Raw genomic sequence first — 26,871 nt, 5'->3', positions numbered from 1 at the left:
AATTCATTTATTTTCATACGGTTATTTTACAAAGTAGGTGCTCGCTTACACTATACAATTATTCTAAGTTATAATACCAGTATAAAATAAATACAATTTTAATTTTAAATCACAATTCTTAGAAGGCAAATTCATGGACCGACAGTTTTCTTCAGAATTATAAAAACTGTACAATCAACACCAAAAGTCACTGATCATACTTTTCTTGAATAATTAAAAGAGTTTTGTATATACTATATAAAAATGAACGCGTTCGATTATTATTCATCCCAATGCGATAAAATTCCGTGAGTCGTCGAGCTCACGCTCGCAAAAGTTTTTGACGTGTCAAATCCCACTACTGAACGCGGAATACATAAGCAGAGATTTAAGGCCAGGGCTAAAAACAAACAGCTTTTTCTTCTTTTTGTGCCATTGCCACACACGGATACAGCTAATAGTAAAAATGTTTTAAGGTAAAACTAAGAGCGGTTACACACGGCGATTTTTAGCAGCGATATAAACGCGTGATTGCAACGCGACAGTAGCGATTACAGGCGATGGCATCGATGCAAACACACGCCAGTACCGATGCCGTCGCTTATGTTATTTCATTAAAAACGTATATCGCGTTTGCATCGCGTTTGTATCACTGTAGAAGTAAAATAAGTCACCATGTGGAACCCCTCTAAGGTAAGGTAAATTGAATTTAAATTTGTAGAATTACCTTGTGATTGCGGGCGAATACAAAATCTATCATAAAAAAGAAGATGTCTGTATATGCTCTGATTTTCTTTAATTTGGGTATACGTCACGCGTGTGTGTAAAAGTAGATTAGCGACTACATCGCTACTGAAGACGCGCTGCTATATTTCTCCGTAACCGTAACCGCTCTCAGGTAAGATAAATTGAATTTAAATGCGCAGAATAAACTTGAGATTGTGCCGAATATGAATGTATCAGACGAAAGGAGATGTATCTGCTCTGATTTTCTCTAATTTGGTTATAAAAGTTATCCAGCAGCTTTTGATGTTGAAGTGTCTACGTTAAAAGTAAAGATAATAAACATGAATAAGTATACTTATATATTGAATTTTCACTCTTTAAAAATGTATTCACTAGTTCAACAACGTTTTATAAAATACACTTAAAATAAAAGCCTACATCAATCAGTTAAAAGTGCAATTTAACTTCAGGAACAATTAATTTATTATATTAAAACTGCACTCTAATAAAGCTCTATAATACATTAAAATAAGGACTAATTTAGTCTTTCGAGAACACTAGGCACTTATTTACTTAGGAATTTATTTACAACAATTTTTACGAGTTTTTCTAAAGTTACACAAAAGTTATTTTTGTAGAAATATGTATATATTCTGAATTATGAAGGCACGGCGTGATATGTTCTTCAAATATTATTAAACGATATTATAAGGCTGATTAAATTATTTTGAATTTGGTTCCTTTGATTAGAAGGTACATGAAAACACCCATATTAATTACATAATTGCAAAATAGTAAATAGTTGTAGGTACTATTTACGTACAAATGTTTATGCACTATCTTTTAAAACAAGTGATTTTATATTGCAACAGAATTAGACACAAACAATAATTTTGCATTACGTTCAATGCACTCGACCCATGTCCATGCCTCCCAGTTGGCCTAAGTAGGGATATCCCGATTTTGCTTCCGTAGGCGAATGCGATGCGTAGTGCGATGCGTTTGCGCCAAAAAATGAACTGTAACAAAGAAATATTTTACTATTGTTTGCCGAATGTTATTTATTAACATACATAAACTTGTATTTCATAGTTCATGTTAAAATAAAGCATAGTTTAATTTGTGTGTAAATCTTGTAAAGCCATGTTTACGAGTAAAGATCATACATTTTTCGATGTCGACTGTACCTGAGTTTAGTAATAGCTGTAAGAAAAATCAAAGAGAACGCTTGACTAACATTCTAGATACAAGTATCTACATAAAAAGGTAACTCGAACGAAGGTCGCATTCAATGCGAATAAAAGGTACAAAACTCAAGTGATACATAAAATATACCTAGAATGACTTAATAAACAATAACGGGCCAATGCGTAATTCAAAGTGAAACCCTTATCGGTATACACATTACAGGCTATTTTGTAGACTAACTTAAAACTTAAATATAAATCGTCCCCTCGGTATTACAAAGCCACATGTGATCATACATCAAAACGGCTATTATCACGTGAAAGTCATTAATATAATACGAACTACATGAAACAAAGTACGTATATGTGAAATATAATAACTAAACTAATTAAAAAAGTACGTATACGTAGCAGTAGAGCTACTTGTGAAAGAGTTCGTCTAGAGAAGTACTGCCACTTTACCTGTTTCTGCTGCCAAGCAGTAATGTGAGCATTACGAAGGGTAAGGGCGCGTTCCCATTATGTCGTAAAGTTTTATTTATCGTTGGACGGCTGCCGCGTGTAGCCTGTTCCCACATCACGACTATTTGTCGTAACTGTGTCGTGGTTGTTTATTTTATCGTTGAACGATAATCGTGTCTAGGTGTTCCCACTAGATCGTGACGGCAATTTATCGGTTCACGGCAGCCGCGTTGTCGTTTGCACAATAGAATCGTTTGAAGCTGAGATTATCTGTCGTCATATTTTTATCATGACGTTTTATTTATGGTCCGACGACTGTCGTTCTAACTCTTCCCATTCACACGACACACGACACGAAAAAGTCGTGAACGACAGTTAATCGTATTGTATTATATGTGAACAACGTCATTTGAATATACAAGGCACGTATCGAATAATATGGTAAACTGCACGACTATCTGTCGTCACGACATAATGGGAACGCGCCCTAATGGTGCTGTGCTGGTGAAATTACAGGCACATAGGACTTGTCAACTTATGGCTCAAGGTAACAGGCGCAGTGGCAGTGCCAGTGAGATTTTTGCGATTTAAAGCTCTGATTGGCACTGCAACTGTTATGGATAGGCGTATCGCTTATCACCAGGTGCACGAATTGTTCATCCCGTCACTTGGGAACAACAAGAATGAAGTATAGAAAAGTTATCGACTAATTTCGTTAGTAGAATATTTAAGCCGCTCTCCTGAAAAGTTGTCGTTTTGCAGATGTGAGCTTATTATATCAAGGATATGAAATTAGAAAATTATGTCAAAATGTATTCCTTTTTCAAAATCAAAAAGTTTTTGCGTTTCATTATCAGTATGTCGTAACAACACGTTGAAGTGAAATATTAGTTTACTTGTAATAAATCACCGTCATATCTCAATACCGGCACCGTGGGAGCTTAAAAAGCAACAGTAGCCTGAGAGTGAATGAATGAATTGACGTTATAAGTACACATATCGATGAATGGTGCTCGGATGAGAACCTATCGGTGGTAATAATATGATCATAATAATCACAGAGCAGGGCTTCTATACCCCATTGTAATTATGACTTATTTTTGGCCTACCAGAGTGCGTAATTTGTGAGTAAGGTCGGAATGATATGCAAGATATATCTGACTATTAAGCGGCATTTTCGGAAGCAGTTCGTGACTTGAGCAAGCAATAAAAATGTAATTCAAATTTAATTCAGTGGCTAATACGTAATTAGAGTTCATTTGCGTTCTGCACTGCATTGAAATTATGTAAGAAGGTCATGAGTAATATTTAATAGGTGAATTGGTATTTACACGCGTCCACAAAACGAATGTTCCGTGTTTTTGCAGATTATTTGATGTCAGAGATGTATTTCGTATAAAAGCATCGATATTGATATACTTTTTTTAATTGGTTTTTAATTATGCTTCATTCCAAAAATTTGTTTTGTTTCTTTAAACCTTCTATTGTTTTTTTATATGTATAAGACAGAAAAATATTGAAAACTTATTTTGTAGTAAGTATGAGTTTACAAAAAGGCGTGATAGCCTAATTGCTTAACCTAATGCCAGAGGGTTGTGGGCTCGAATCTGGCCTTGCACCTCAGAGTTTTTGGGAATTACATGCGAAATTTAATTTGAAATTTACCATGAGCTTTTCGTTGAAGGAAAACGACGTGATAACACTAGCACACATCTGCAAATCAATGTGTGTGAAGTTCCCAATCCGCAGTGGACTCGCGTGGGGACTACACAGCCCAAGCCCTCTCATTGTGAGAGAAGGCTTGTGCCCAGCAGTGGGACTATATATATAGGCTAACTAATATGTGTTCACATATCTGTGAGAACACAAAATGTTCAATAAATTGAAGAAGATTCCAACTAATATATAAGAAGAAGAAGACTCCAACTAATATATAAATATAATAATTATTGTAATAAACTACCAAAAACTCTAGTTCCTGTGTTATGAAATAACTGTCAATAAACGTTCAAGAGTTAGTTTACTTTTGCTTTTTGAAGATTGCAAAACTTGATATTCAATAATTTGCCGGAATATACTTTAAGTAAAAAGTTACAACGTAAACTATAAATTAACAAGGCTTTATATAAAATGATTACAATTTTTTTTTCATTAATAAACTGCCTGGGAAACCCAAGAGTCGGCTACTTAGCCCAACTTATTAGCATAGCTATAGATACAATGGGGGAACCCTGCCAGCATCTTGGGCACCTTGCTGCGGGGACCTAATTTTATTCATCTAATTTAATCCTAGTTTTAGTTTCTAGTATTTAAGCTTTTATTGTATTTTTCAACCTTATCTGTCCACAAAACGTTTACTAACTCAAAAAATTGTGAACAATCTGAAGTAGTCAACCTTATGAATTTCATTTGTTTTGCAGCTACTAGGGTTTTGATAACTGTCAAGGTCATAATTTCATAAGTCCTCAAAGGTGGCACAACGGCGAAAAAAATCGTTTTAACGCAATACAAGGATCCGCAACAAAGCATATAGAGAATTTTTTAAGGCTGGCTCGATCTGTAACTCAGTCGGTAGAGCGGTAGCCACTTGAAGCGACAGACGCTGGTTCGAGTTTTTTTTTTATGGTATGAAATGACGGGACGGACAAGTCGTGCGCCTGGTCGTAAACGACATGCCTGCCCATACTAGTTGCAAAGCAACTCAGAGCTTTAAATCGCAAAGATCTGGGGAGGACTGCCACAGCGCCTGTTACCCTGAGACATAGTTGATAAGTTCCGTTTGCCACAGAACGCCACTACCACAGTAGAATTGTACGTGAAGCTGTTGGAATGAAAAATATCGTAATAACAACGGAGAAGACGATTGTAAGCTTTTATCGTCGTGGAATCCAGTCATCAGCAAATATAAGTGTTATGTGTCGTTCTAGTGACAACCTTAGCGCATATATAAACAATGAAGACCAAGTGCAATAGTAAGAAAAACTCGCACGGCTAGAAGATGTTGACACCCGCCTCTGCTGGCAACGTCCATGATCTCGAAGGGACTCGAGATCATGGACGTTGCCAATATGTCCGAAACGTCGAGGTAAATAGAATATGTTTTTATACACGATTAAGTCCCGAATTCACCCTTCAAAAACGGAACTCATAAATGCGCATATTACCGCTTGGCGGCATAAATAAGTAAGATGGTACTACTTCTCTGGAGGAACTCTTTTACAAGGAGCTCTACTGCTACCTAACTTCAGGCGGATCGAAGGAATTTTTCTTTGTGTTCATTCGATCTTTGTATTAATAATAATAACAAAGTATTGGAGTATTTTCCACAAAAAAAAATAGATGATGGCAGTAAAAACATCATGATCTTCAATAAAAATTAAAAGTTTTCGGAATTTATGTGCGAAATCTAATTTGATATTTACCCTGAGCTTTCGGTGAAGGAAAATATCATGAAGTCCCCAACCCTCATTGGGCCAGCGTGAGGGACTATTGCCTAAAACCCTCGCCTGAGATGAGACCCATACCCAGCAGTATGAAGTATAAATGTGAAAGGGTTGTAACCCTAACAAGCCGTGACCAGGTTCACGGCAATAAAACAGAAAACTTCAGGTCCACAAATTTATTTAAAGTCAGTTATAGAGGTTATAGAGAAGAAAATGTAACGAAGAGGCCCAAAAGGGCAGAAATATACTGAATTACAGATACGTATTCATAGGTACATGATAAGGCTGTGGCGGTTATAAACTTATTGAAATTGGCACATGATTTAGATTACTAATGATAATAAACTTAGTGAAGGAATCAAAATTAGACGCGATTGAATTTTAACCAGCTCCATATGCTGTCGCGATCGAGCAGGGAGTGACGGTGGAACGAAACAAAATCAGAATGCGAGGCAAAAGAGCTATGGAACAATTCAAAATTTAAATTTAAATACGAGTGGCCAGGAACCGGAGAAAGGCGATAAAAAGGTGAGATGACGATGTAAAGAGGTCACACGGTCACAAATGGGTTGATGAATACATATATTGATGATAAGTAAAGAAAAAATAATAATGTATGCAAGCGTCAATAATCTTAATCTCAAGTGGCAGATACGGAATCAATGCTAAGCAATTTACCGATGTTGATCAAGTGGAGATATCATTACCAAATGCTGCCATCGTTGCCACTATTAATGTTGGACTGACACGCAATGCACACGGTGTACCGGTCAGTTTTCCAACGGTATCTGTTGCCAATTAACAATCAACTACTCGCAATCGAATCGATTTGATGACGGCATAAATGTCGATTTACTCTGCGAAATTCGTAACGCATGAAGCATGTATGTGGCAGATACTACTTTGTCTTTATATTCTGTGATTTATCTGTATAGGTAATATGATATTTAATACGCGCACACATTTTAACGAAGTAGTAGTAGAGCTCCTTGAGAAAGAGTTCCTCCAAGGAAGTATTGCACCTTACCCATTTCTGCCGCCAAGCAGTAATATGAGCATTACTGCGTTTTGGTTTTGGTGAAATTACAGACACGTGGGATTTGTTAACTTATGTCTTAGGGTGACGAGCATAGTGGTTCAAAGCTCCGAGTGACACTGCAACTGTTATGGACAAGCTTGTCGCTTACCGACTTGTTCATCCTATCACTTGGTATCATAAAAATGAAACAAAGTATCTTTTCAACATTAGAAATATTATTTGTCTGTCTCTGTATGGAGGCATCTGCCTTTTCTTTGCATAGATGGCTGGATTACTGCTAGAGATCTCGGTACATTAGAGAATTCTTATTCAAATCAGCATATTTATTCCCCGTCAGTACCGGGACAACAAGAGAAGAAAAAGTGTTGCCGCAGGGCAAATTAAAATTATTTTTTCAAGTTTAATTACATAATGTTGCGTCTTAGATGGCGTCGAATCTTTGTTAAACTTTATTATAAATAAAGAGTTTCGTGATCGATTGTATATAATTTCAATTTAATTCAATATATTGTACTAGATGAGAAAATTCACATACACAAATTGACTAACGAAAGGCGCACGGGAAGCTTGCATTTTAGGAAGTCGAATGCAAATAACTGCAGATAAGTTTAATACAGGGTTTGCGTTGGCTTTAATGCTCGGGTTCAGTGCACTAATGTCACGTTTGGCCTCTCATTAATTGCCTTTACGCTTACTTACACAGGAACGCGCGTTTATCTGTTTTGTACTATGTATTGTTCTGTCCTCGACGGCAGATGAAAGACGATAAACGGGCCTTGGATTTATGAACCGCGCTGACGTGAATCCAGAAAATGTTGCCTGTCTAATACTTTGAATTGTATCAAATCACAACAAAAGGAGACAGCAAAAAATGCACCGTGTTGAATGGAAAAACAGTTTATAATCATATTCAGGCTGATAAGACATTATCCTTAAAATATACTTTTTTGACTGTGGAAATTACACGGAAAATACGTCCTAGCAGCCGTCTATTTAATGTGGTAATCACAATCACTCTTTGCAGACAATGCCTGTTACGTTAATTGCGAGGTACAAATATGTATTCCCCCATAACTACTCGCAGGCTACTGAATTATTATGAATTCTGGACATGCAATACAAAATTACCTAATTGCTCCATTTGAAATACAGCTTTAGAATTGCGAAGAATCATTTATAAATCGATACGTCAGTTAAAATTTTAAGTGATACTCGCGGCCGACGTGTGGATGCAGAGTAATGTTGCCCATATTTTGTGGCTCACAATTTTGGCAGACATAGTAACAAATAGAGTCGACGACCAGCGTCAATCAACTCGCCAGGATAGATAAGACCGCCGCAAACGTGGCCAACCCATATGTTATTAGTTCGTCTGTCATTGTGCAACAAGAGATATTGTGTGTGGTCCAATGAGAGGTTTATAGACGTGCTTTGTCTCGATAACACAGATAAATGTCGTCGCCGTATACAGTACAAAGCAACAATGACTTTGTCACATTCTCTTTCGTGAAATTCACTGTTGTAGTTACGCTTTACGCTCTACGTACAAGTTGTCGTATACTGACCCGCCTTATTTTTTTCACATACCAAACTTCAACTAAAACCCGTAAAGGATTCTGCATGAGAAAGAAAATAAGTTACTAAAAGTTTAATTAAAAGTGATCGAAAAATCTCTATAAAATTCGCAACCCTATGCATTCACGATCGGATCGGCGTATTACGAGGCGCGGGCTGTAATAACCACCGTGCGGCGGATAATGGCCGACTTCTTACACTCTTAATTGATTAGCGGCCGCTCCGGCTAATGATAAAGGAAGGTGAAAAGAAATAAAACGAACGCACCCCGATTTGCGATCGATCCCGACGCCTTTCCGATAGCCACCGGACGTTACGCGTTGCACGCAAAGCCCTCTATCTCCGTCCGTCTTAGAAAACAGCACATCAATGACTGGGTAAAATAAAATGATGTCATTGCGAATATCCACGGATCCGAAACAATACCATTAGAGAAATAACAGGCATGTCTTACAGAATTACGCTAATAGATTGTTATTTAAATAGTCGGCGGCAAAGGTCAGTTTATTGTAATTGCATATTCATCCATACAATTGGAGTCTAAATATGAGTAGCTGAGCATCAATAATTCATAAAGCTACTTGCTCGCCGCCGGGGATTATTGAGACGTTGTACTCTTGTTTGTTTATGATTCATATAGTTGTTTTGTTACCTGTACTATTAAGTCACTTAATGGGTATTTATGCATCATAGAGTGAGGTGATATTGATTGACTCACCTATAGTTTTCCGGCCATGCTCCGACTTCAGCCAATTTGTGCTGGGGATGTCCGCTTAGTTGTCTTGAGGTCCAGTGGTTGTGCGCGGACATGGCACTTACTCCCTCTTGTTTGGGATAGTCGCCGTATGCGTATGGATGCACAGATTCACTTGGGTCGTAAGTAGGATGCTGATAAGTGATTGCACTTTGGTTTGCTCCAGGGCTTGTAGCCGTTGGACTCGTGCTTGGAGGGGTGGTATCGGCGGACGCTTGTAATGGAGTAGCAATCTCGGAAGAATGGGACAGAGGTGTTAAATTTCCTGATGAGAACGAACTTGACGTTGGGGGATGTAGAGAAGACGCCGCAAGAGCTGATTGACACACTGAAGGCGCAGTCAAAGCTGACTGGTGGAGGGAAGGACCCAAAGCAGAGTTCAGTACTGAACTAGAACCCAATGCAGATGAATAAGATTGTTGCCAAGACGCACACTGAGCGTTAAAAGTTGAAGGAGGTTCGTATTGCTGATGGACGGATGGGAAAGCAGATTGTAAAGACATTGTGTTGAAGGCACTCAATTGTTGTGAATTAAGTTGTTTGCGGAGACGTGCTCTTCGGTTAGAAAACCAAACCTAGACAGAAATACAAATACACTTATAAATTTCTTTGTTACCAAAAGGGGCAACTAAAAGATAATAGTATGCACAGATAAAACCACTTAGGTGATTGATCTGAGGGGACTATGCAAGAACGCTCATGGTAGCAATTTCTTAATAGGTTTACTTAGAATCTAAATAATTAATCTACCTCAACATCGCTCAATATCACCGCATCGGTATCTATCGCATTAGATAAACTCTCGTTGAGAATATTGTTACATGTAATTACGATGCAAGCTACACTCAATTAAATTTAATATTGAAACCTACAATTAAGCACTAGTGGTTATTAATCTAACAAAAAATGTAAAGAAACGGTAGCGAAGCGCAACATATGGTAGCTTGCTCGACGAATGTTACAATTAATTATAAAGGTAATTACTTATTTTTTTACGTCACGGTTTTTGTAAAGGGCGGAAAGCGATCGTGTTCCAACAATGAGTTTGTTTGATTGTATTCATCTATCATGTCTGTGTTTATCCTATGCGTTTGTTATAGCTATAGTATTACCTGAACTCTGGCTTCGGTCAACTTGGTCTTCTGCGCTAACTCTTCTCTTGTGTACACATCAGGATACTGAGTTCTAGTGAAAGCCCTCTCTAAAGTTTCCAGTTGATCGCCAGAGAACGTGGTTCTAGACCGCCGTTGCTTCCTTTTCAACGTAATTCCTGGCTCTGATTCGGTATCTGAGTCTTCACAAGATGATGGACCTTTTGAAACATGAAACAAACTTGTTGTATAAGGAGTTACTGCTGTGAACCTAATGTGCAATGAAATTAGAGCTATAAATCAATGTGACTTAAAGCGATTTCAGTTTGTTGTATTACCACGTTAATGATGGTGAAGCTCATTCTGATTCATTATATCACACATTTGTCGTTCTACCAAATTGTTACTTTCTAACGGTGTTTGATTTTGTTTTGTTTTATGACGACTTTAGTGTACGTGCTACCGCGCGGACCACACGCGGTCCCGATTAAATTAAATGTAACCACATTACATTGTATTACATTTGTAGAAGTCTCTAATGACTTTTGGAGCCTCTGTGTTTGGTAAGTCGATAATGAAATGAGATTTGATTACCTTTATTTTCATTTGAGTCAACATTCGACTAATTTTGAGGCACAAAGAATCAAAAGCCTCTATTTAATGATAATAATAATAGAGTACCTATGTACATTGAAAGTTGAAAAAACATATTACAAATATTAAATTAAAATGCCTGTAAGTACCTAAGTTTATTAAATTAAATATAATTTTGTTGAAAATGTTGCATGTGCATTTTTAACTTTCTACTTTGCAGGTAACTAACTTTATGCAAACGATTTCCCGAAGTAGAGTAGCTAAAACAGTTATGCAGCATCAGAGGAAAGACACAACAGAGAAATTTTCAATCCGGGCCGATTGGCAAAGGGGCCGCTTTTCCAGTGTAGATATTACTTTAGCCGCGCACAACTTAATATGCATAATCTTATCGCGACGCAGAATCTCTCCGGCAAAACCGCACCATCGCTGAACCGGGATATTAGGAGCGCCATTTTATATTGGATAGCTATACAGCACAAGACGTGCAGTACGGACAGATTGTCGTAATGCAAGCCCCGCGGCCAAACGCGATGGGATAATAACACCTTTGGATACTAATTTCATTTTTATAACCTACAATTTCGACGCCGACACAAGGGGCGCTGCTGTGGCGTGCGCGCGTCTTGTCCGCTACACTTTACGTGGATTATTAACTTTATACGCCATTTTGTGAAGTTTGCAAACGTTCCGACAGTCTCATTATTGGAATAAATTTATAATAATAGTGTGCTTTGAACTAAATTAAGTGATTATGGGCTCGAATCAGCGTTAAGGACTACGATGACACGCTGAGTTATTTACGCATCATTATGTCGAAGGTTTATTTTTAAATTGAAATTTATTTGCCAAGGCTTAGTTCATTATTGCCAAATATATTGTTAACATTTAAAAGCCAGCTTTGTAGGTAGATAATAATGCATTCAGAATAAACCACAATACTTTATCAAGATAGCACAGTAGCGAACTGGGGTAATATAAAGTTTAATGCAAACGTACTTTGCGGAATCCCTCTTCAAGCGATTTAGTGCACAACAAACTACGAGCACCCCGTCTTTTTATTTATGCAAAGGAATATTTTGCTTTTAAAGCTTTAATATAAGTACATACTTATAAAAGTAACGTTAATATCCAGGAAATCAAATCATAGATAAATCACAATCGTATAAGGCAAGTTTTTAAAGGCCAACATTTTAAATCTAAGGTAAGTACGACTTACCTAGAATACCGTCAATGCTGTGATTTCTTCTAGGATCTGATTCGTCCCTTTTGCCGCCTCTTATAAGCCTCGATATGGAACTGACTGAAGGGGCAGTGTTTTTATCACAGATGCCTTCCTTTATTAGTTTATCTCTAATTTCCCAGGAGAATATACCTGGGTTTTGTCTCTTGAGTTCTTCAATCCTGTTTTCTACTTCAGGCGTCGCCACTCTCGGCTTTGAACCCCCGATCACACCGGGGCGGATGGAACCAGTTTCCTAAGAAGACAAACAACTCGTCAGTAACGTAGTATATTACCATACGTATAAAAGATCCGCACTAATTTTGAATTACTGCTTACCTGGTACCGATTGAGGATCTTGGAGACGCAACCGTGGGAGACGCGCAGTTGCCTCGAGATGACGCAGGGCCGCACCCCCGCCGCCGCCATCTCTACGATCTTCAGTCTTATGTGGTTCGGCAGGGGCCGCCCGTTGATGAACACCCCTCCCAGTTGGTTCATACGACCCTGGCCTGTTGACAAATATACCAGTAAATATATGGTAATTCAAACGGTTCTTCAAATATTTTTTCCCATCATGACTAAGAATAGATACTATAATTAAATCAGCATTGTGCATATACTTAACCGTATATTTATCTATAATTTATTTATCATGTTTATTTATAAAACTGAGCGTAATAAAGCAACATAAAAGATATATAAAATTGTACAGTGTTTCCTACCATATCGTGCGGACTAAATTTAAAAGTCATATTCGAAATTAACGCCTAATATTATGCATTTTCGAAATACTGCAACAAAAGCTACATAATAGACAGTGTATCAATGAGCTGCTAGGCTAAATCACAGAAGAACATCTAAACTCAAGCTTCAATCACCCGTATGAACCAGACCTCGAGAGGTAGGCTTCGATCACCATTCAATTTTCCGTCCCATTGCAAGTGTTCCCAAGCAAGAGTATCCAATTTCTTTAACACGAATGTTCTCGGCCAGAAACCATAACACTTAGCTATTTTCGCCTATTGTTGTATCTGACAGACTCCGTTACTGTAGTCGCAAAAAGAAAAAGTTACTACGCATATTATTATAATTATTATATAATTATTAATATAAAGAAAAGAACGCTAAGAAAAATTCCTTTAATCCGGCCGGATTCGAACCAGCGCGCTCAAGCATACCGTGTCAGATCGGATCGAAGGAATTTTTCTTAGTGTTCGATCCTTGTGATAATGAATTTGATTGTGCTATTTTTATTGATGACTCGTCTTTTATTTCTTAAAATGTAATAGAATGTCATTAGAGATTTAATTAGTGTTTAACGATTCTTAGAAGTTCAATTAACTTTATGTTCTACTGGTTGCGAATAAAATCGAATGGGAAATGTAATATATTTTCTGGATTTATTAATGCATGTTGAGCTGAAGTGTCGCTATTATAATCACATCACGAAGCGGCGACCAGTGGTAGGACCACCTATCGTCAAAGGAAGCCGCCGGTCGTCGATTTTTGCAACGCCTTTGTGATATGCATGTTTGCTCCTATTCAGACGGAATAACGTTAACAAAAAATTATATTCGCTCTTATTATATTTTTGACATTAGAGCAAATCGTAGCTTGATGCAATTTTGTGTAATTCTAACCGAGTAGACGTAACTTTTATGTACTTTACACTCGCATCATAAAACGCACTTGTTGTTGTTTATGGTAATAAGTAATTTCAGAGGGAAAATAAAGAACATTATTTTTTTTTTTATATCTGGACGCTACTACATAAACATATGATTATTTTTCGACGTTCTTTTAATCCAAACCGCGAACTTAACCGCAATGACGATAAAAATATTTCATTTTACTACTAAGATATTGTGGTCGAACTTCTTTGCCTAAATTAGTAAAATAGTTTCGAGGTTTCTTTTGTTAATCTTTCTGTGATTGACGTCGTTCTTATTATGAAAAGAAAAAATATAACAGTGGCATCTTCCACTTGTGAAGGCATTTATAGTTTATCAATTTCAAATAATTCCTCAAAGGTGCCGCCGCATGTAGAGCCCCGGCTCCCCGCTGAGGAACACCAATCAATTAGACAACATGTCAACAAGTGTGTCCTTTGATAACACGCATGGTGCGTTCGTCCCACTCCAAAACAAACCGTAAACAAACAACATACAGCTTCTAATTGAACTCCAAGAAAACAAGAAACTGAGCCTCCAGGAATATCTAATGCGTTAATAGAATTTAAGCTTTATGTTGTGCAGCAAAAAGACTATTTAAAATAAGCAGTTTTTCTTTTGTAGTCGAACTGGACGCTCGGCGTGGTTCTGCAAGCGATCCCTACATTTTTTGTCGGAGCCCGCAGACGCTGCGGTGCCTCGAAAGCCCATGTTTTTGAGTGTTAATTTTATGTTCCCGAAATATTTATGACGCATAACGTGTCCTTAATAACCCTGCTATACAAATGTGGGTGGCTTTGTAGTAATGTATCACTTTATTATAAATGTTATAATCATATTGGCGAGTAATTACAGTTACTCTATTGTTTTCACCGCCTACTCGAGATCCTTGTTAAACTAAACCCTATATAAAAAGTTAATTGTTGGCGTTGTACTTTCGTCAATAAGAATGATATTATACGTATATATTTTTCGTAACAGGATCAATCAAATGAACAATCGATAAAAGGTTCACAACAAATGCACAAAACGCACCTCAAGTGCACAATGCGTAATAGAATTCGCAAACATTGTAACGCTATTAACGCAAAAGGAGGCGAAGTTAACAACAAATTCAAACATTCGTTGGCAACTAATCGTCCGGAAGCGCTTTTAGACCATGCACGAGTTGCCTCGGACAAAAGCTGCTACCAGGGTGGCATAGAAATATGGACCATTGATAATATTGCAGTACAAAGAATATCAGTCAGTGGGTTTTCGGCAGCCATAAGGGATAAGCTCGTTTTTCTACTCACGCGGCGTCTTGTTCATCGCAGAACTTTCCTCCTTGAAGTAAAGTCTCACACTAAAGATACAGACATTGTACCGTGGAACATATAAAATTTTCTCACAATCACATAATCGTGTTCCGATTCGTTCGACCGCCGCGTTCGTGTTAGACGAAATTGAAACAGAGTCAATCATTTAATGCTAAACGTAAGAGGCAAGCCGTGACGGAATAAATGAAGATTTTGAATTCACCATTCGCATTTCTGTGTCAACTTTAATTAACAATCACATTTTCATCAGCGCTCAAGTACCGGCGGGTTATCATTCGCATTGTCGACTGGAGATTGGATTTCCTAACATTCCATGTTTAAGTTGACGAATTTCATTTTCGGTTTGAATGACTTGGATTGCTTAATCGATTGAAAGATTTATCACTGCACTACGTTTTGTTTTAATCCATTGATCCGCTTCCGTTTGCTATTTATTTTTTTGCAAATATTTACTCAATCACGGGCCGGAGCGTTTAATGTCATACGTTATTACTTATGTACTACCGCGTACACGGGAGCGAAGGCTAATAAAAGTACAGGCGCAATAGCCGTAAAGATATCCCGGCTGCACGTAGGTTGTTGTTTGTTCTAAGGCACACTCTATTTAACATTAACATAAGCGTATCGATCACTAACATTTTTACTACAAATCCCGCTTGGAAAACTTCAAACAACTGACTTTCTTCTTCCAATTTCACCAACAAACTGTTATATGATGCAAAGTGCATACTATGAAAATCGGTATTTGTGCAAATACTTAAATAACACTAGTAGTAAGAAATTAATTTTCTACGATTCTAGAAAAACAAATGGAGAAATTGTTTTAAGATTTTTTACAGGTTCAAGTTAACAACGTTACGGGGATAGTTTATAATGTACGAAGTCGATATTGTACTGTGTAAATAAATCGTAAACCCCGTTTTCACAATCATAATATGTTTCTGCTAGCAAATCAATTTCACGTAGCGACATTAATGTGCCTATAGTAAAATTTATATGAGGCTTTACGTCATACGCAACACCGCTTTCCTTCCACATGAGTTGTATGGTACGATAACCACACCGAGAATCCACTGCGCGAAGCCCGCATATACTTTAAGGAATACCCTTCAGCTTTTACTGGAAGCTGAACATATTTAAATTAATGCGTCAATAAAGTATTTCATAAATGTATAATGTAATTGTATTTTTTTATTTTAGTCGTAAATTGTTCTACGTGATTCGGCGATAATTGAATTTGTACTGATTTGTTGACAAGAAATCAAAAGCGACTTTATAGGTTTATCAATACTAGGACAACCCTATTAAATTATTATTTACTAAACGCAATTTTCGATAAGCCTTTTACTTAACACTATTTTCAAATAGAAAAGTTGATTTACTCAAGACAGTTATTAGCTGTGGTTATCGTTGAACTCGAGATTTCTAATCGTAACCTGTTAAAAATTCATCTATACACTAATAAAACCTATTACTATCCAAAATGAAGCAACAAAGAGGTGAAATGCCATCTGAATAGGCATTCGAATTGGGCGGCGTCCACAAAGGCTGTGTCATTCCATTAAGCCTTCTTCAAGCCTTCAACTATTCTGTGTGGCCCGTGGTCGCGTGGCTTCGCCTCGCCCGAAATGTAGCGCAATCGAATATCAAATCAATTCTATTATACTTTCATACGTCGCGGCTTAGCTGTGCCGCATATTTTTTGAGTGGATCAAAGAAATTCTTCTTTGCTGTTTTCTACGACACATCACATACGACCTCTGAGCGCAAGTCACTTCTATGGAGAAACTGGTCTATGACCTGGGTATCAACTGTGGAATATTATTTTTTTATCTGTATCTTGTCGGACTATGTAACCAATGCGTTTTTAGTTTATTTATTTCTATCGGGGAGGAACTGTTTGCTTATTTACTTTATTTTAATTTTCATTGTGTTATGCTATAAGCTGCACGTGCCCTTTATAATAAGATAAATAAAATAAAATAAACTATTACTCATAGGAAATTGAACTATTTCTTGTGGATCTAAACCGCGTATATTTAGTGGCAGTAGAGCAGTAGAGCAGTTACTGCGTTTCGTTTTTGAAGGGTAAAGGTGCTTTCAACTTATGTCTGGGTGACCGACGCAGTGGCAGTGCCTCTCACATCTTTGCTATTTAAAGCTCTGAGCAGCAGTGCAACTATTATGGACAGGCGTGTCACTCATTACCAGGCGCACGACTTGTTCGTCCCGTCACTTGGTATCATAAAAGTATATTTGTGTTTTTCAAACAAATTAACGTTTGGGTCCCTTTACAACGGTCAGAACCGTGTGTCCGTCACGGGACCTGTAAAAGGAACCCGAAGCGTTATTTTGTTTGAAAAAAAAATTAGATCCGGAAAAAATATTTCATATGCGTAACAATCGCGTAAACCTAAATAAACAAATAAATATTATACAACATCATATACGTTGCTCTGATCCATCGAGTATACGTATAACCAGAAATAGAGACGAAATGTCATTTAATTTGTTTGAAAACTATTCTGCCATATCATTATTGTGACAACTGCGCTCCGATTGGCTAGCCCGAGTTCAAAATAATTGACGGGTGACGTCAATGGGTGTCGTCAACTGTTTCACTTCAAATCGACCAGTTAACTTGAGCTTTGCTATAATGGACGAAAATTGCAAAATTATATATTTAATAACCGATGACATGTGATTCCGTTTGTTTTGTAATTATATGTTTTGCAGTTTTCCCCACACCACCGAATAGAACAGCATGGCATTGTTAGAGATATTATCTTTATTACAATAAATACAGAAAATTTTTTGGAATTAGTAGTTGGCCTGTCTATATTTCAGTGCAAACGGGAGTTAATATTTATAAGAACTGTATCGCTAATGTGTTACCAGGAATATATGGTCTTTATTTCGTCTCTATTTCTAGTTATATACTCGATGCTCTGATCCCAAAGTAATGCCCTGATAAGCCGAGAAGCGCTATCTCACTCTGAATAAGGTTTGAAAAAATCGACTTTTTGTAAATTGTATTTTCGCACCTTCAAAAATAAATGTTTTTAAAGATGTTAAAACTTATTTATACGTATTTTGACTAATAGATTTATTGACATACTTAAATTATCCATAAATTGTACCACTATTACTACCTATTTTATGAGATACCGCTATTTTGATTCTAAAGAAAGGTTTCAAAAATTGAGATATAAAAATACTTCTTTGTGGTTTTTAAATGTTTTAAGTTAGGTAGCGGTATTTCTATTAGACCATTAGTTGCGAAATTATTATAGCTGTTGAATGGTATAAAAAAACGAAAAGGGCGTATCTCAGAGGTAGTGCCTTTCGGCTTAGCAGGGCAGAGTAAGTAACCAAAGCACTTGTGTTATGGAAATCGGAAACAACAACGGCACAACAAACACCTAACTTCCACAACCCAAGAATTCGATAACCATTACTTAGTTCACCCCGAAAAACTAGTGCGGGACATCTAACCAACTGTATTAATTGAAACAAATAAAACTTATTTTTGTTGTTTTATCACTTCACAACTTTATGTGTCAACATATTCAATGTATGATCTTAATATAGGTATAGCCTATCATAGATGTTAAACCACATGATTCATATTTGATTAATAATACGGTTTTCATAAATCGACTTCATAACGGTGAATCAGAATCATTGTCGTGAGACTTCATCATTATCTTTTGTAATAATCCCAACCTACGGTGGTCGTATGACATAAAAGTACTAAGCAAGAATTCCTTATTGAAAACACATGTTTGCAACAGTTTAACTAAAGAAGAAAATTGGCTCCTCTATAGGAACTCCTCTATAGCCTATTATCCAAACGTGTTATAAGTACAAGCCGCTCCAGCTAGCCAAGCAAGCGGCGACTAGAAACATTCATTGTCAAAACACGTGTAGCATGCAACTCTCCCTACAGACTAGTCCAACTGTACAAACGAAGAAACGGCTTTTGGCTTGTCAACTCAGAATATAACCCATGTACTTACCTACTAGGTAATGAATGGAACTGAATATTTTATTTCAATAATGGCCGCGTGTTTGAGAATGCCCCATTTGACCTCATTCGGTATTCATAACGCGTTATGTACTAATTTGACGAATTCTTTTCTTTCCTATACTAGTGGTCTCTTTGACCACTTGCCGCAGGTACGGAGCTATAATACGCTTTTGTTCACCGCCAAGACAAGGAGTAGGTGGTAGGATAATTTTTCATAACTTCTCTTATGGTAATCCATAGCGATAACAAACGACAATTCGTAATAACGACGATTGCATACTTAAAAATTATTGTAGGATTAGTATGAAATTTTCGACCATTTTTTATTACTGAGTAATAAATATCTGACGTCACATACCTAGTAAATAATTTTATAAAGTTTTCTAAGTTTGGTGTTTGCTTTAAATGTTTACGCTAACATGAAAGATCCAAAGAACTCTGTACAGCGACCGTTTATCACGCTGGAACTCGTACCGCAGTAATTGTGGTGAATTTACGCAATTTTAATGGAACAATGATACCTTGATCGATGGCCGGGGCCCATACGTGAGCTATTTTGCACCACCGCGATGTCTACACGTAAGGATGTAAGTGAAATTTCTCATAATTTTTCCAACCAATAAGACAAGTAAAACAAAAAATATATATTAAAAATAAATTTATGTGGTGAAAGGGGGTTCTGTCGCAAAAGGTTGCCTCGTACGTTGCCTAAAGCGATCGATTGTGATCTATTGAAACCCGATAAATCTCACAATTATTTCAACGCACGCGCCTCAGTGCTATCTGATTAATCAGCAATGGGAAGGAATTTTATTCACATTTATGAGTCAAGTGGCGTATTCAGTTATTGACCCACTAAGTTTATTATGATGTAACATTTAATTTAGGAAATGAATTAGAAAACCTTTCAAAAATTGTGAAGACGTCGTTTCATCTAATCACAACAGTTTACTTGACTATATAACTCGTGTCAAGAACTGACGTGTGGAAAAATATCCTTTTGGATTTCAATTCCACTCCGCGAGGAGATGAATAACAATGTAGAGCTTTATTCAATTATACCCTGTTTTTTTTTAATATCCTCAGTGAATCAAAGTTCTCGTTGTAAACATCCGTTATACCAATTTGTTTATTAATAGATGGGCATAAGTAATGGCAAGTAAGCGCCCTGGAGGTTGATCGGGCGAGGTATTTCGCGGGCCGCGGGCGGGGGCGGGGGGCGCGTCATATTATGCGGCTAAAAGAGCCTGTCGGTGCCTTTGATCTGCGCGGGCGCGCCGCGGAGATGTGTGCGTGCGCAGAGATGTGCACCGCTTGTCGGCCCATGATATGAATGTGACTAAACCTTGATTATGGTAGTGAACTCTTTATAGAGGTCAGCAATCCCATGTTTTGTGATGTAGGTTGTAAAATACTTTTAATTGGTCTGAGACTTAATAACTGGCTGAAATCGAAAAACTTAAATATTAAGTATCTTTAAAATGCCGTTTACTGATTTAGAGACGTTAATTATATTTCAATTCAAGCTAAATTTTACCAAATTACAATACGAAATGTTAAAACTGCATTCTCGATCGCGGGGAAAATTACAAGGTGCGCATGCGTTGCCGATCCGTATCGCGCTTCATCGCGTCCGTCACCTAGCCCCGGGCTCATCTGATCGCGACCAAACACCGTATCGTATAATCGACCATCATCGACCATATTATACGACTAAAATCGACAGCAACTTCCATTAAACGTCTGAATAGCTCTAAAATGTACCTACCGATTAGTCATTACCGCCGACAATACTAAAAGACGCTAAAAATAAATCAATCTAATTTTTCTACAACATTCTTTTTTGTTCCATTAGCGTTAAGAGTCGCTACTACCCCAGCTCGATTTCTAATTTTTCCCGTACTGAATCGGTTCTTTTCCTCGGGTCGAGCGGCTGGGATTGGACTGGCTTTATTTCAGAATTTATTTTTTACAGACGAAATTAAAGCTATTTGAAACATATATATACCACATGTGTTCTATGTAGTTCAGTTGATATAAAAAATATCATTGGTATATGTAACGTACCTATTGAATACAACGGTTTTCTTGTAAAATTATGATTGTGTTTATGTTTTTATTTCTATAGTGAAAATTTTTTGGGATCGTGTTTTCACACCGTATTTTCACATCCTCAATTTTACTATGTATTTTTTTCAAAGTTTTTCAAAGTTGATTCGACACTTTGACTTTTATGCGGAATCAACTAAAGCCATTTCAGATTGTGTAGACTCTTAAACGGCTGAATAGCTCTAACCGATTAGTCATTACTGCCTACAATATTAAAACAAGCTAAAAAATAAGTCAGTCTAATTCTGCTACAACATTCTTTTTTGTTCCATTAGCATTAAGTGTTAACATTAAACGACTTAAGTTTGATTTACATAAAGTAAATTTGTATTGGACCTAAACTTTAAACAAGAGTCAGTGATGCGTTGATATTTTGTAAGTAATCCTTTAAGCGTTTCGTATTAAACAAATGTTTTTTGATGTTCTTGAGCATATCGGAGTGGCTTATGACAGTAATCCGCACTTTAAGTACGGAAAGTCATATAATTTGGGATCGAATTAAAGTTTAAGACATTTTAAATAACTTGAGGCCGACTACATTGCTCAATAAGTGTCTAAATTGTGGGTACACATAGTGTCTAAAATACACAAACCCCGATGATTGCTTTAAAAAAAAACACAAAATGTTATTCCTGATTTTTTAAATTGCATTTTTAGTCACTTGTATTTTAATATAATAACGAGAACTGGGTAATTTTCAGGTTAGTTTTCTCTATTATTCTAGAATATTATCATAAACTATTATTTAATGTTCTAGTGTAGTATCGTGAAATATAATAATAGCCACCGAAATTAGGGACGAGGAAACTAACTTGAAAATTACCCAAAATAATAGATAAAAGAGAAGACCCGTGCCCAGCAGCGGGACGTATAAGTGGGGTAATGATAATGATGATGAATGAGAAATAACAAAAACATTGTGAAAATTTTGAATAAATTAAAAACTGCCACACGCCATACTATCTATATAACATAAAATTTATATAATGAAAAAATGATTGCACGTTCTCCAATGCCGATGTTGTCGGCATTCTTTAATGCTGTTCTTTTTCGTTTCTGCTCAATCCTTTTTCATATTCCCATCTCTTTCATTTTAATATAAGTTAGACGAAACAGTCGTAAGTCGAAGTGACATTTTTAACAATGCAGTCGAAATGTTTTCGTATGGTAATGATTTATGTGTAAAACCGTCAGTGTGAGAGCTTTTTGGAGCATAGCTTTCTGTTATTTATACACGGCAAGCCTTTGGAACGGTCCTAAAGTTCAGCCGCGGGGGAAACAATGGAATATTTAATTTAAAGCATATTAAAATAAATATACGACACAAATACTGTTAACTGCAGTCGCTAATACTAAATGCATTGGAAATTCTATCCTACCCTTATACTTTTACAACCATTATAAATTATAAACTACAGTTGATACACAGAGAATAGAGCTGCAAACAGAAGTTACATTTACGAACAGTTGTCCATAAAACCATAGCCAAAGAAGTGTCGCCGGCAATAAAACAAAGCTACAGAGAAACGACATCGGAAACAAAAGTTAGTCACTGATTTTATGATGGGCAATAATTTCCTTTAACATTAAAGTTCTATTTGTAAAGCAAGGCGAATAGTTTATGAAAATATTTTTAAATTACATAAAAAGCTCTTGTTGAAATGAACAAACTTTGATAGAGAATAGATTATGACAAAGATAGAGTCATTGTTATTAAAAGTACGAAGAATAAATCATATATGATTTACACGAAGAAGGTTTTAGTAGCAATATGGCTCCTTGCGAAGGAGTTTTTTCTTTTTTTTGTAATACCAAGTGACGGGACGAACAAGTCGTGCGCCTGGTGGTAAGCGACAAGCCTATACATAACAGTTACAGTGCCATGCAGGGCTTTAAATCGCAAAGATCTTATAGGCACTAGTACTACGCCCGTCACCCTGAGACATAAGTTGACGATCCCATGTACCTGTAATTTCTCCAGCACACTTACTAAACCGAAACACAGTAATGCTCACATTACTGCTTGGCGGCAGAAATAGGTAAGGTGGCAATCCTTCCCTGAACGAACTCCTTTACAAGGAGCTCTATTGCTACTTAAAGGAGTTCGTCCGGGGAAGTACTGCCACCTTGGTTTTGAAGGGTAAGGGTACTGGCGAACTTACACGCACATGGGACTTGTCAACTTATGTCTCAGGGTGACACGCGTAGTACTAGTGCCTATAAGATCTTTGCGATTTAAAGCCCTGCATGGCACTGCAACTGCTATGGCCAGGCGTGTCGCATGCAAAGTGATGTGATGAGTGATGAACAAGGCGCACGACTTATTCGTCGTATCACAAGTCGTGTGGCTTGTTCGTCCTATCACTTTGAATCGTAAAAGAACAGATTGATCAGGAGCATACCAAGTGGTTTTCTCGTTTATCAAAATTTGAAAGTTGCATAAAAATATGCTTTTTACGCATTGACTTACAAATAAATGGACGACGGGTCTAATACAAAAACCACGAAAAAAATGTCCCAAGTCAACCTATTTAAACGTAGTGACATGTAAAGGAATATGAAAAAGCTAAAACGTTGAATTTAAAATGTAATGTCATCGCAGTACTGTCTAATTTCGCTTGCTTCGCTGTCAGTCGAACAAACGAAGACTAAAGCGTGAATGACGCTCTGTATACGATTTTAACGCCCTATAAGTTCGGACACGTTTTAGCGCGGACCCGACGTCCATATAATTGTAAGTCAATGTTTTTACGCTAATAGTTTAAACTCTAGATTGACGTAGAAAGAAATCAAAACTAAAATACTTTTAAAATTATTCGTGCGAAATTCGTTCGAGCACAAACTTATTATTTAAATATTAAGTTCAAGATCATTTGTAGACTTCAGATGACAATAGTATCGTGAAAAAGAAATCTTTATTGAAATAGAGACCAGATCACTTTCAATAGCCTACAGTCCTTGACCATTCCGGAAAGTTGGGAACAAACGAGGTTCTGTTACTTCATAATAATGACTGTTTTTTGTTTAAGTTTAGGAGTCCCGACGCGTGAGGATGAATTATTGTTATATTGGTGGTAATAAACAGTCACTTTTAGTTATATAATTTCTTCGTGATTTTATAGTTTTATGGTCGTTTCGTGCCCTTTAGCGCAAACCGGCCGGTCAATTTTATTGTGTCGTTTGAAAAACGTCGAAATCGTATAATTGACCAATAATAAGCTCGTAAGCATTTAATCACGTGTAAATGAGAGATTTCATTTATTACCCTCATATTTAAAATGTAACTTGTTCTTCATGTTGTTATATAATATGACTTCATTAATTTTTATGTAAGATCTTCGTGATACATACACAGTACACAATGATAAAAACATTTTTTTACCTTATTATTGTTAAAGGGAACGATCAAATTATGTGCTATTTACCATGACTCGTCATCAACCCCTTTACACGTGCCACTGCTGAGCACGGGTCTCTGTGACACGTTTTAGAAAAGTTATGAACTTTCTTCGACGTACAGGCTTCATCACGATGTTTTCATGAAAAACTCATGGTAAATTTCAAATTAAGTTTCGCACATAAATTCCGAGAAACTCAGAGGTACGAGCCCAGATTCCAACGTACGGCCTCTGCTTGAGAGGCGGTTAGTCAAGCCATTAGGCTTACCATGGCTATTTGAATATATTAAATACCTCATTTAAGATCTTACAAAATATAATTAAAACAAAAATGGTCATATTTAAAATGTATTTGTTTTCATAATAAAAATTAAATTAAATAGGGACTTACTTTGCAACGTAGTCGTTAAATTATATCTTCCATATACCTTAACATATTGATTTCATAATCAATGAGCAATTTTGTCAACGGTGGATTAAAACTTAATAACTGATTCGATAAATGTAGAGTAAGTACATAACTCCATTAAAGTAAAAACAATGAAGCGTAATAAATATGATAAGAATGACACGGGTCATGATTTTTTTTCTTTATAACATAGGTACAACGCTTATAATAGCTGGGCATATATAAATCGGTGTCGCATAAACCTATTATAGATTTTTCATTACACCAATTTTGTAAGTTATCGTAATTTTATTAATAAACACGTATGTGGGGGTAAAAAGATAGTCCGCATCCTCCGATCCAACCAACAGCCGCGCGAATAATTTAAATTAGTACGAAACACAATCTTTTACTAAATAAATAAAAGATATTAATATTACTATATTAGTATCTTTTACTTCATCTTTAAGTCTTTTACTTACTAAATATCGAAACGAAAGCGGTGAAAAATTAACTTTCCTTATTTTCTTTTATTAAATTGCTGAGACTGAAACTGAAAATATAAAATGTTGTAATCTTACCTTGAAAAGAGTAACCTGTAAAGTACGGTGTCATGTTCAGTGTTGATACAGCCATTGACGCAAGTAGCAAACCAGCTCGTCGCAAGCAAACAGCGCTCGTTCAACACCAGCTCAGTCCCAACACATGCAAAAGTCCAGAAGATCACAGTTTCAGTCTTTCACTATCACAGGTTGCAGCCAAACATAATCACGTAGATAAACAGAAACTGTGTGTGTCTAATCCGTGTTACTTTGAAGACAGCTCACTGCCCACTGACGTGTGATGTAAAGATGTATTTCGACTCTCAAGTGTAATCTTTCACAATCAACGGTGCAACAAAAAATGGTCAAACCAGCCGCCTTCGCAGCCTTCCTGAGCGCGGGTGGATCGTTTGTCTCTTTCCCGCATCCGAGGGTTTTCGGCGCCGGATTCGATATCGGTCTCAAACACCTTTACCAAAACTTCTGTATCTAAATAAAATTTCTGGATTTCATATCTTTCGTTAAATTTTGGGTAGATTCAGTATATTAACCGTGAGCTGCTGGACTTCGTTCATAAATTCTGGTTGACATTTCTGTCCCCCTTGGAGGTTTATGGTGGATCGATGCGGGAGCGAGACGGCAGCAAAACTGTGATCCGGTATCTTCAAAGCGAAGAGCGCTTACATTAACAATGTGTGAGTCGCGCCTGAGTCGCTGTTCCATGACGAAAAACACGAGGCGTGTTGCCACAACGATCTATTCCGACCGCAGCCTGTGATTGGTCAAAATTTGTTTAGGGCGGGGTTTGAATGCACACCAAGAAATTTAAACTTACGCCAGTGTGAGTTAATTGCATAGACCAGCTATGTTCGTGTACAATACAATTTTTGTTTCAAATGTTGTATTTTCAGTAATACATATTCATAAATTATGTGTGCTAATGATACCTACAAGTTTTTATCTGAAAGTCTAATGAGCTAATGACATTGTTTTGTTTAGTAAAATTATTTTGACATGATTTTAAAAGGCACGTTCAATAATTATTATTTAAGTGTAACATTTTACATCCTGCCATTAGAGTGTAGTTACTTTACACTCGTAGTGCAAAATTCGATAAGAAATGTATAAAAAAATTTAATATCTTTTGTAGTCTCTACTAAACTGATTAAGAAATAGTGTAATTAAAAAAAATGTAATATAACAAAAATACTTTTAAACTAAGTCTAGTGTTTTATGAGTTTCTACTTCTTATTTTGCAATAACAATACAGTCGCAGTAAAAAGTGAGAGTAATTAAAATTGCTCATTTAATTGATTGTTCTTTTGTTTCTTATGAACTGA

At 36.7% G+C, this 26,871-nt stretch overlaps 1 protein-coding gene across 2 annotated transcripts; it reads right to left on the bottom strand.

The window, feature by feature from the left end:
* Positions 1-25,652, bottom strand: LOC113231340 (protein gooseberry). Of its 2 annotated transcripts, none has more exons than XM_026465622.1 (6): positions 25,571-25,652; positions 12,412-12,584; positions 12,070-12,328; positions 10,278-10,477; positions 9,130-9,740; positions 1-1,724 (listed from the first exon to the last, which is right to left on the bottom strand). In XM_026465622.1, exons 1-6 carry the CDS (start codon positions 25,623-25,625, stop codon positions 1,610-1,612), a joined length of 1,413 nt encoding a protein of 470 aa, XP_026321407.1. In that variant the 5' UTR covers positions 25,626-25,652; the 3' UTR covers positions 1-1,609. The 2 variants fall into 2 exon arrangements, with proteins under 2 accessions (XP_026321407.1, XP_026321408.1); XM_026465623.1 differs by having other exon boundaries at positions 2-1,724; positions 12,226-12,328.
* Positions 25,653-26,871: the final 1,219 nt, after the last annotated feature.

The sequence above is a fragment of the Hyposmocoma kahamanoa genome, unplaced genomic scaffold (assembly GCF_003589595.1).
Source record: "Hyposmocoma kahamanoa isolate Upper Pololo Valley unplaced genomic scaffold, ASM358959v1 65, whole genome shotgun sequence".
NCBI classification, from domain to species: Eukaryota; Metazoa; Arthropoda; class Insecta; order Lepidoptera; family Cosmopterigidae; genus Hyposmocoma; species Hyposmocoma kahamanoa.
This window is presented reverse-complemented; position numbering and strand designations above follow the sequence as displayed.